The sequence below is a fragment of the Malaya genurostris genome, chromosome 2, assembly GCF_030247185.1.
Source record: "Malaya genurostris strain Urasoe2022 chromosome 2, Malgen_1.1, whole genome shotgun sequence".
NCBI classification, from domain to species: Eukaryota; Metazoa; Arthropoda; class Insecta; order Diptera; family Culicidae; genus Malaya; species Malaya genurostris.
The window spans coordinates 105,587,441-105,599,678 of NC_080571.1; the positions used below are offsets into that span (position 1 = coordinate 105,587,441).

General features: G+C 38.5%; 1 protein-coding gene across 1 annotated transcript in view; it reads right to left on the reverse strand.

The window, feature by feature from the left end:
- The window catches only part of LOC131432135 (ankyrin-3-like), a 165,215-nt gene that overhangs the window by 22,395 nt on the left and 130,582 nt on the right, over positions 1 to 12,238 (reverse strand). The window contains exons 4-6 of the mRNA XM_058598236.1: positions 10,558 to 10,659; positions 9,405 to 9,857; positions 8,571 to 9,335 (exon numbers count right to left, since the gene is read on the reverse strand). Coding sequence (XP_058454219.1) covers positions 8,571 to 9,335; positions 9,405 to 9,857; positions 10,558 to 10,659 — 1,320 coding nt within the window. The remainder of the gene's footprint in view (positions 1 to 8,570; positions 9,336 to 9,404; positions 9,858 to 10,557; positions 10,660 to 12,238) is intronic.

A 12,238-nucleotide genomic window follows, 5' to 3' on the forward strand; every position in this document is an offset into this window, starting at 1 on the left:
ATGTCAGAATCATTCACGCGATCAGGCGGAAAGTAAAGCACACACATGTATAAGGGGCTGTCCATAAAAGACGTCACGCCGCAAGGGGGAGGGGGGTGTTTCATAAAACGTGACCTTTTGTGACAGGGGGGAGGGGGGTAGGTTTTTGGAATGTGACGTCCAATATTTTCAATGAGCGCATTTTTGAAATACCTAATTATTTTACTGCTTTGCCCTATTTCCTGAAAAAATCTCCACAATAAACGTTTACATTCTATAGGAAAACGTGTATTTGTTGATGTAGAAGCTTCTTCTTGTAAATTCGGAAATGAGTGATGCAGGAAATCATTTCTGTTGTGATTAGCAAAAGTGCACGGAGGAGCGAGTGAATTAGCGAAATTAACAAATTTTGCCTAATATGAGTAAAAAAGAAAAAGATGTCTTCAAACGGTTTAACTTAAGTTATACACTGACAATTTTTTCAGTAATTTGATTTTCTAGCATTGATAATAGTATATCATAAGAATTTCTCTTATCTGATTCTGATGCAGTTTATTCAATTGTACTCCATTTAAAAAAAGGGCAGAAGATGAACGATTTTAGACGTAGATCATGTCATGTCTTATCTTGATCATATGTGATTTTCCTCCACCAACATCAAAGCTTATCGAATGATTGAACTTACATAAATCAAGAATCATTTTAGCTCAAAATCACTGTGATTTAAATTTCGCTGATCAACTGATAATGAAGAGATTCTCCGGCAGTGATCTCGTTTTGATGAGGTTTTGGTTTTTATTTTCTTAGCCCTGTATGCTACACTAAGGAAATATTATTCTGTGTACCCCTAGGAGGAATAAAACAGATGATTTAAATGTTTCATCAATTCCAACCAAATACTTTTGTTAATTTATATAATTGATATTAATAAAATAATTCCGATGATTTTGTAGTTTTAGGGATATTTTTCAATCTAATGACAGCATGTAATAAATCGATTTTTCCCTCATATTTGTATGGTTTGTCATACATATTGAGAATGTATTGAGATGAATTTTATTTATTTTGAATTCGTGACATGTGACATAGCGGGGGTGGGGGATCTTTGCTTCTGTGACAATTTGTGACAAAGGGGGGATGGGGAGTCAAAAATCGTCAAAAAAAAGCGTGACGTCTTTTATGGACAGCCCCTAACGTATGATGTGAGAACAAAAGAGCAATCCAAACTTGCTTAACATTGCCACAGTTTGAAAAAGTTATCAAGCGCGAATTGAATTTGGAACGACAGGCAATCAAAATACCTCCGCCGCTCGTTTTGCAACTGTTAGTTTCGTTACGGTCTTGTCGGTACACGGAGTAGGAACTATCGAAAATGTTGGTTAACGTGTTATCATTCAACCAGGTTTCAGTGAAATCATAACTATCGTAAGCAGCATCGGAACAGGCGAGATAGTAGTCAACAAGAGAGCGATTCATTCCACCAACATTTTGGTAGTAGATATTCAAACCAGTGTCTCTGCTACTGCCTGATACGATGTCGGTGATTGTGAGTAGATCGACAGTGTGCGGGGGGCGATTTGATGAAGAAGAACTGGTGCGGTTTGCCGAATGAAGACCAGCCAGAAGCATTGCAAGAGCTATCAATGCATCCCAAAAGAGTCACTGTTCGGTGGCATCACCGGGCCGTACTTCTTCAAAGGCGATGATAGGAGGAACGTTACTGTGAATGGCAAGCGCTACCATGTGATAATTAACGATTTTTTCCCCAAAATGGAAGAATTGGACATGTCTGACTTGTAGGTTCAACAAAACGGTGTCACATCCCACACGACACGCGAAACAATGACCAAATTGGGAGCCACCTTCGGTCAACAGTTTATCTTACGTTTTGGGCCGCTAATTGGCCGCCTAGATCATGTGATTTAACGCCTTTGGACTATTTCTTGTAGGGCCATTTTAAGACTCCTGTCTTCAAGGATAAACCAGCAACGCACTGGGAATCAATATTGATGCATTTATTCGTGAAATAATAGCCGAAACTTTGGAGAGAGTGAGCCAAAATTGGATCTAAAGCGAAGCCGCGGACAACAATTGCATGAAATCTTCTTCAAACGTTATAATATATTGATCGTTCTATCGATTCCAATGAAGATTTCATCAATTTTCTCAAGTTTTTATGTTTTTTTTGGAAATATAGGGTTTAAAAAAATCACACTCTGCTTGCGTCGCAATATGCCAAAAAGCGTAAAGTTGTCCAAATAGCGTACTGTTCGTTTTACACCATTGTCGATTCGGACAAAATTAGATGACTATTGATACAATAGCTCTACAACAATTTCGTTTTGATTAGCAAATGAACTAGTATTGAAAAGAAGGACGTAGTTCTACGTCAAAACTAATCGTGGTCATAATGTGACATCAGTCCATGCTTATTGCTTACCGTGTAGTTGCAGAACGATTAGAATTTTTTAGAGCTTTAGCTACTTCTTCATCGCGTCATCGAGCGTATGTCTGTTCATTGTGTAAAATCAGATTTTGGTGTTACTATTAGCTTTTAGAATGAAGATGGCGTCGAAAAACAATTGTGTGCGGTCGCAATGAAAATCGGGCTCTGTCAGTAAGGAAACTTGCAGAGTTTCGTTATCCTGCAAGTCCGTAACATTCTTAAATCTTTCGATACTCATATGGCAGCATCCAGGGAGGCTGAGGGCGGAACAAAGACAGATCACGGGAACCACCAGAACGGCGCTAAGGTGATGCAAATATTACAGAAGAGACCATCGGTACGTACTGTGGCCAGAAAAATAAAAATTTCTTTAACTTGCTTGTATATGTATAGAACCGCAACGATAAACAGAATGCGACGGCTAAAACCCGGACTCGAAAGTTGTATCGAAATTGTTTTACTGCGTGATAATGGACGATGAAACTTATGCACTGAAAGACTTTAAGCAAGTTTCCAAAAAAAATTCGTTCGGCAGGCAATTTACAGCTGTGGTCGAACAAGCCAAAGTTTCAACACTCCCGAAACAGTCGGTGTTGAACAGTCGTTCGCACCGCACGCGTATAGCTCTTGGCTCCTGGAATTTTTTTCTGGCTACCTAGAGTTTCATTGATTCAAGGCTTCAGTCTTTTTCAAGGCTACCTGAATCACTAACTAAGTGACTAAGTGATACAAAGAGTGATATTAGAGTGACTAAGTGATACAAAGAGTGATATTAGAGTGACTAAGAAATTAATCAGCCTTTTTTAAGGCTAGCTAGGAGTCTAATCGAAGACTAATTTAGCCTAGTTAATTTAATTTAAAATTTCATTAATTTCAAAAATGCCTGCGTCCAACCGGAAAGGCAACAAGCCTAAGGCTAAAAATAATTCAATACGGAATAAATCACAATCCGTTATTCAACATTTTTCTAATAACATTCACGATCTTATAGAATCTGAATGTAAAAATAAAAGACAACGGACGGATTTCCCTTCCGTTGATCCTATGCCGTCTAACAATATTTACGAGATTCTTCCTGAATCCGATTGTAGCGACATAGAAGAAAATTCTTCAAAAATTCCCAAAATGGACGCTTGTCGTTCTGGGAAGAAACATCAATCTATGCCACCAGTGACGGTGATGATTTCCGACTTCAAAGCATTCCGTACTGAGCTTTCTACTTTTCTCCCGGAAGTAAAAGTCTCATTTCAAATCGGACGAAGAGGAGAATGTCGAGTCTTGGTGGATGGATTGGAAGATTACGAACGTCTTATTCGATATTTGTCCGAAAAACTTCATAAATTTTATTCATATGATATAAAATCAGACAGACCCTTCAAGGCTGTCTTGAAAGGATTATCAAATGATCAAAGTATTGATGAAATTAAAAATGAAATAAAAGAATTGCTTGGTTTTGCCCCTTCCCAAGTAATACTTATGAAAAAAAGAGCGAATGGTACTTCTAAACCACGCTCTGGAATTTCCCATGAACTTTACCTAATACACTTCAATCGAAGTGATGTAAACAATTTGAAAACTTTAGAAAAAGTACGTTTCATTTCCCACATTAAAATTCATTGGGAACATTATAAACGGCATAATCGTATTGCAAACTTAACGCAATGTCGTCGTTGCCAAGGCTTCGGCCATGGAACCAAAAATTGTCATATGGATATACGGTGTTTGAATTGTGGTAAATCGCATTCGAAAGACGTTTGTCCAATGAATGAAACCACTGATAAATTTTCATGTTCAAATTGCAATGGAAATCATAAATCCAATTATTTGAAATGTCCTGTCAGGGAAAAAATTTTAAACGCTCGTTCGCTTAGACAACAAGTCAAATCAACGACCTTAAATTTACAGAACATACCTGAAAATTCTTCTAAGGCACCTGCCAATTCGTCTTCTAACGAAAACAATTTATTGACAGGTAGATCGACCTCGTCATCATCTTCTTCTAATGTCAGTTATGCTGGTATATTAGGTAGAAATCTATCTCCTATTTCTTCTAATGTAAATAATCAAAACACAGGACCGCCTTGCAGTTCTTCTTCTAACGAAAACAATTTATTAATAGGTAGACCGGCCAAATCATCTTCTTCTAATGGCAGTCTACCTACAAATATTCCTTCAATGCCATTCGCTTCTTTAAATGAAGTCGATTTAGGCGATATAACTGAAAATAAAATGATCTACCTACAAGATCAACTTTTTCAAATGATCATCCAAATGAATTCGACTTCATCACTTTTTGAAGCATTTCAAATCGGATGGAAATTTGCAAATAATATTATAATGAATTTAAAATTTAACAGTGATGTTAAATAATTATTTGAATATTTTAAATTGGAATGCTCGATCTTTGAAATCGAGTGAAGATGAATTTTATAATTTTCTCAAAGTTTGCAAAATTCATATTGCCATTGTGACAGAAACTTTTCTTAAAGCAAATGTAAAATTGAAAAGTAATCCACATTATGTGGTTCATCGATTTGACAGGTTTACTGGAATTGGTGGTGGAGTTGCCATTTTTGTCCAACGGCAAATTAAACATCGAATTTTACCTTCTTTCAATACTAAAGTTATTGAAAGCTTGGGAATCGAAGTTGAAACCATTCATGGAATTTATTTCATCGCTGGAGCATATTTGCCATTCCAATGCACCGGCGAACAATTAAATTTCTTTAAAGGCGATTTGCAAAAACTTACAAGATATCGATCGAAATTTTTCGTAATAGGGGACTTAAATGCTAAGCATGTCCAGTGGAATTGTAGGCAAAATAACAGTAATGGTAAAATACTTCATAATCAACTCTCAGCTGGTTACTTTACAGTTCTTCATCCCAGTAATCCTACTTGTTTCTCTTCCGTGAAAAACCCGTCTACAATTGATCTGGTTCTAACAGATCAAAGTCACATTTGTAGTGAACCGATTACTCATGCTGATTTTGACTCAGATCATCTTCCTGTAACATTCAGACTTTCCAACGAAGCTATAATTAATCCAATTAGTTCTATTTTCAACTATCATAGAGCTAATTGGTTGGATTACAGATCTCACATTGAAAATCATGTGGATCATGAAACTATTTTAGAAAATTCTGCGGACATCGACACAGCAATTGATAATTTGAATCATTATATTATCGAAGCTAGAAATCTTTCAGTTCCCAAAGCTCAAACTAAATTAAATTCTCCTATCATCGATGACAATCTTCAACTGCTCATTCGGTTGAAGAATGTTCGTCGACGACAATATCAACGTTCTCGTGATCCTGCTATGAAAAACATAGTTAAGGATTTACAAAAAGAAATTAAACATAGATTTACTCTTTTGCGAAATGAAAATTTCGCTAAAGAAGTTGAACAAATTAAACCATATTCTAAACCTTTCTGGAAACTTTCTAAGGTTCTTAAGAAACCTCAGAAATCAATTCCTGCTCTCAAGGAAGGAAATCAAATACTTCTTACAAATGGTGAAAAAGCTCAAAAGCTAGCTCAGCAGTTCGAGAGTGTCCACAATTTTAATTTAAACGTTGTGAGTCCTATTGAAAATGAAGTCTCACTGAAGTATGATCATATTTCAACCCAAGTGTTATCACACGATGACATTATTGAGACGAATTTTGATGAAATTAAATCAATTATTAGGAAACTCAAAAACATGAAGGCTCCTGGTAATGATGGAATTTTTAATATTCTTATTAAAAATCTTCCCGATGTTGCCTTGAGACTCCTGGTTAAAATTTTCAACAAGTGTTTTTCATTAGCTTACTTCCCAAAAAGATGGAAAAACGCTAAAGTAATTCCTATCCTAAAACCTGATAAAAACCCAGCAGAAACATCAAGTTATCGCCCAATTAGCTTACTTTCTTCTATCAGTAAACTTTTTGAAAAAATTATCTTGTTAAGAATGATGACTCATATAAATGAGAATTCAATTTTTTTACCAGAGCAGTTTGGATTTCGTCATGAACATTCAACTACTCATCAACTTGTCAGAGTAACGAACATGATAAAATCAAATAAATCTTCTGGGTTATCCACTGGAGTTGCTCTTCTAGACATAGAAAAAGCATTCGACAGTGTTTGGCACAAAGGTTTAATAGCAAAAATGTCTGATTTCCAGTTTCCTATTTATTTGATCAAAATGATTCAAAATTATTTAACTGATCGTACTCTTCAGGTTAGCTATCAGAATTGTAAATCTGAATTGCTACCCGTACGAGCCGGTGTTCCGCAGGGTTCGAGTGTAGCTCCAATCTTGTATAATATTTTCACTTCTGATCTTCCAAATCTACCCGTTGGTTGTCAGAAATCGCTATTCTGTGACGACACAAGTCTGTTAGCCACAGGTAGAAATCTAAGAGTGATCTGCAGTCGCCTACAAAGAAGTTTAAATATTTTCAGTGATTATCTGTCAAAATGGAAAATTAAACCAAATGCAGCAAAAACGCAATTAATTATCTTTCCTCACAAGCCAAGAGCTTCTTTTCTTAAACCAAACAATAATCACATTCTCAAATTGAATGGCTTGGAATTGACATGGTCTGATCAAGCTAAATACTTAGGTTTAACGTATGACAAAAAACTCACTTTCAAGGATCACATTGAAGGAATCCAGGCAAAGTGTAATAAATATATTAAATGTTTATATCCTCTTATAAACAGAAATTCTAAGCTCTGTCTAAAAAACAAATTGTTAATTTATAAACAAATTTTCAGACCAGCCATGCTTTATGCGGTACCAATTTGGTCAAGCTGTTGTTCCACCAGGAAGAAAACGCTTCAAAGGATTCAGAATAAAATTCTGAAAATGATTCTGAAGCGTCCTCCCTGGTTTAGTACAAATGAGTTACACAGACTCACAAATATAGAACCATTAGATGTAATGTCACATAATATTATAAGCAAATTCCGACAAAAATCGATGCAATCTTCAATTGAATCGATTCGCTCTCTGTATTAGTTAGTAAGTTAGTATATAAGTTCCTTTTCCCCATTACACAATACAAGTAGGTTTAGAATTTTCCCTACACAAAAATCTCAGAATTGCGGAAGCAAATGATGTCTTCATGGTAATAACCAAATCATATATATATAACAGGGCTGAAAAGTCACCACTTGTGGCTGAACACCCAATTTAAATCTTAATAATTTAATTTTAACTCATATTCCAATAAATAGTTATTTAAAAAAAAAAAAAAAAAAAAAAAGAAAAAAAACACTCCCGAAACCGTAAAAAAGGAAATTTACAGTGAAGAAAGCTTCTCTTTGAGCATTGATTGTTACCATTTCTACGCAGCCCTAACGCCCCCTTGCTAGTCTGGCCTGGTCAGAAAATGATAGATTCTCCCGAATTTCTATAAGTGTGCATCTCCGAGTCAATAATGGTAAAAACTAACACATGGATCAATAAGTCCCGAGACTAAAGCAGAAATGGCGCTCGTAGTAAACCAGTAACCACGTCTTTCTAGAGTACTAACTTTTGCTTGAAACGGGTTAAAATTTTAAGTCGATCCAACCAGAAACAGCTGAGTTATCAAGGTTGGAGTAAAGTCGTTTTGTAGTTTGTTTAAAAATGGAAAAAACCGATTTTCTTGTTTTGATAAAACATTTGTCGGTGGTTCGCCGAGTTTAAACGTGGTCGTACCGACACAAATGACGAGGAACGCTCGGGTAGACCTGTGGAATTATAATGAAAGATCGTAAAGTGAAGCTCCGTGAGATTGCTGAGATGACACAGATATCATATGGAAGTGTATTTACTATCCTTCATGGAAAATTGAGCATGAAAAAGGTTTTTTCCAAGTGGGTGCCGCGATTGCTTTCGATGGAACAAAAACAGCAACGAGTCGATGATTCAGAAAGCAGTTCATCGAAAAAAAAAAACGTTGGAACCATTGTATTACCCTAAAAGGTGATTATGATAATGAATAAAAAAAAATTTGCAAAAAAAATGTTGTTTCCATTGTTAGTCTCGGGACTTATTGATCCATGTGTTACATCGATGGCAACAGCAGAAATACCATTAGAATAGAACTTTCCAACAATACTGAGTATTGCCAGCTACTTAATCTATAGAGAAAGTAAATCAACATACCTGATTAGCTCTGGCGGCAAGATGGAGGGGCGTTTCGCCACGAACTGTCGGTACATCCGGGCTAGCATCGTGCTGCAGCAAATAGATGACAATGTTCATACAACCCATGAAGGAAGCAACGTGTAACGGTGTCAATCCGCTCTCCGTAGTGGCACTGATGCTGGCTCCATGCTTCAGCAGTAGCTCGACGACTTTTATGCGGTTCTTCTTGCATGCAATATGCAGCGGAGTAAACCCGTTCAAGGCCCGTGCGTTGGCGTCGGCGTTACGGTCCAGCAGAAGTTTTGCAACGCGTACATGGCCACAGTGAGCGGCTACGTGTAGGGCCGTTAAATAATCCACTGTAACTTCATCGACTGGTGCACGGTGATAAAGCAAAATGCGCGCTGCATCCACGTGCTCCCCCTGGGCAGCCATATGCAGCGGAGCAAGTCCATTCTTCGTTTTGGCGCTGATGGGAGCTCCTCGCTCCAACAACATATCAACGACCTGTTCATGACCGGATCGTGCGGCACAATGCAGTGGAGTTAGCCCATCACGGGTCTTGCTTTCAATGCTAGCCCCTTTTTCAAGCAACAGAGCGACCATGTTGGTCTTGCCCCACTTAGCAGCTACATGTAGCGGACTGATGTTGTGCTTGGCAGCGTAGTTGACATCTGCTCCCTTCTGGATCAACAGATTAGCCATAGCTTCATTACCGTAATGGGAAGCAATGTGTAACGGCGTGAAACCGGACTTAGATGTAACATCCGGATTGTGATCATTCTAGAGAAACGAAAGAAAATGTTGCTTTTAAATTACTACCCCCTTTGTATTAACCAATCAACAACCAACCTCCAACAGAAGCGTAGCCGCCTTAACGTCATCTTTCTTGGCAGCAATATGAAGAGCTGGTAAGCGAACCTTTCCACGGGTGTCACTTTCCAGTAACACCGCCACAACCTTGTCGTGGCCCTGCTGCATCGCTACGGCCAAAGGCGTAAAGCCGTCCTCAGTAGCCAGACTCTGGTTTGCTCCGTTGGATAGCAGCAACCGTACGACCGAGTCATGATTTTCCTGTGCTGCCATGTACAGTGGCGTAAAGCCATTCTGCGATTGTACATTGACAGAGGCATTGCTCTGAATCAACAGTTTGACTACTTCCTCTTGACCGGCTAGCGAAGCGATATGCAGTGCGGTGTTGCCTTTCTTAGTGGCCGCATCCACGATCGCTCCGCGAGCCAGCAACTCCGACACCACGGACACATGCCCATCCTTCGAGGCCAGATGGAGTGCGTTTAAGCCATTCTGGAAAAAATAAAAGAAAAAGTGCAAATAAAAAACCGGGTCATGAAGGCGTGTCTCACTAGAATACATATATATCAATTTCACTCCACGCTTGTCTTTTTGCCGTTCCGGCAACAATTCGGATTCCTTCAGTTCGGGTTGATTGACGTGACGCCGTATACAAAAGGGGCTTTCACTTTCGTTTTCGAACAAACTATAACCTAGCTCTTTGCAAACTGCCGTAGTCTTGCCGTACGGATACCGGCTGTGGCTTCGGGCATTCGAACATGGACGTCGTGCGCATGTCTCTGCCGAACCATAACCGTGCTAGATGGAGTCATGCGTATTGCCATTTCCGCAAGGAAGCATAAATCTTTTTGAACTGTCAGACGAATATCTATTCATTATTCATAAGTGATTAGCGCGATCAATTGAGGTTCGTTGACATTTGACAAACAGACTGGGTCTGCAGGCTAATGGTACTGACATCTTCCATCATCCTGACATTCATAAGGTAGCACGAACTTTTTTTTTACATCGTCCTATCGAAGCAATGAACTGGCGTCTGCAGGTAAACATTACTGACTTCGTAGAACTGTCGTGAAAGCATCGATGTATCGTGGTGGTGACGTCATTTATATAAGGCATCGGATATAGTTGCAAAGCATACTACGTTGTATGCGGAACAAATATTTACCAGGAAGATATATTCTTTACTTACCGCGTTGCTAGTATTGATGTCAATATTGTTTTTAAGATGTTCTAAAACTTTTTCTAGATTGCCTGCTCTAGCTGCGCGAAGAAACGAGGTGTTCCCGTCAGACTGCAAACAAAGAAAAAAAATGAATCGATTAGTTTGCTTGTTAGACCGTCGTTTTTGAAATGCGATTGTATGTATGTTTTTTTCCTTTGGTTCAGAAATACAGCATAAGTCTTACTACAAATGGTAACTTGCATAGTCAGAATATTGACAAATTCGTTGCACCTTTTAAATGGTTCGTTGAGCACAAATTCAGAGTTCAGTTTTCAATGTCAAAAATTATTTTTCATATCACGAAGCGGTTTTTTGGTTACATTTGTTTTTAGAATCATGCTGAGTATGAAAAAACGACGCTCGGTACCTCATAAATCAGGATTTTTAAGTCAACATTTAGAATGAATATTATGGTGCTAATGTTCCTTCTAATTTCCGTACAATATTGGAGTTCGATGCAATTACACAGAAGAATGTAAAAAAATACATGAAAATGTGTTTTGGGCGAATTGTTTTGAATTTTTGACCTCTGGGAGCCGCGCATGTTGATTTAGATGAAAATTCGAAAGGAGTAAAGCAAAGATTGTTATCGGAAAAAATACAACCTTTTCTTCTGTGAATAACTTTTTATTATATGTGTAAGAATTGATGAATTTTTTGGCAAAACTGATTTAGGACGTAATGTTTACTTGTGCGGAATTTTGTTACAATCCGACAAGTGGTTATCGAAATGGCTTCTAAACCAGTGCTTCAACAAAAAAATATGGGCGCGGTCGTGAAAGTCTGGATCAGTCCCAAAGGTGGATCGCAAAACAGTTGAAAATCGTCGATTCAATCGTTTCACATGAGGTAATATCGTTCAATGAGGCCCAGCCGATCTAGCGAAAGGAAAGCGAAGCATCCTTGCTGAGAAGGTAATTTCTTCCGTCTGGTTCGTCTAGGAGACAATTAAGCGGGCCGGGCTTTATGAATTCAAGATAAGGAAGTCACCTAACCGAACCGATAAACATATGATCAAATCCTGCACCAAGAAGCTTAACCGCGAGGGGTAGGGGCAGCAGAAGTACATTGTAATGGTCGCCGTAGTGTAGATTACATTGGTCGCCAGGTAAATCCGCGGTCTGGAGATTTTAGCCGGAAAGTTCTGCCTGGATGACGGCGAAGTCCCGGAAGAGGAAGGTCCAATTTTCCAATAAGTTCAGGTGCGCAAATGTACATAACGACAAGCACTATCAACGGCACTTTTCCTCCGAATCCACTTCTTCGATCGGATCTGGCATCGAGCCTTTACGCGAAACCAGTGATGGTGATGTGTCTTTTTGTGCCAAAGAAAGTACGACAGGGTTTTGAAGAACGCGTGCAAGAAGAAAGGTGGCGCAAATGTTTCACAGGATTCGATGAATAGCGTTAAGTTTAAGGTGCGTTTAAGCCTACGAGAGAAGGTTGAATGAACCAACATAGCTAATACGAGGCACGTCCAGAAATTAAGTAAACTCTGGTGCTCTCACAGCTGCAGAGAATACTTTTTCGAAACGTTGGTAACACTGCCACGTAACCTGATCGCTTCTCTTCAAAACGAGTCCAATCCAAGGTTAGTGTGTTGAAAACTTGACGGAGAAGCAACTCTCGCGAAAAATGTGGATCGATC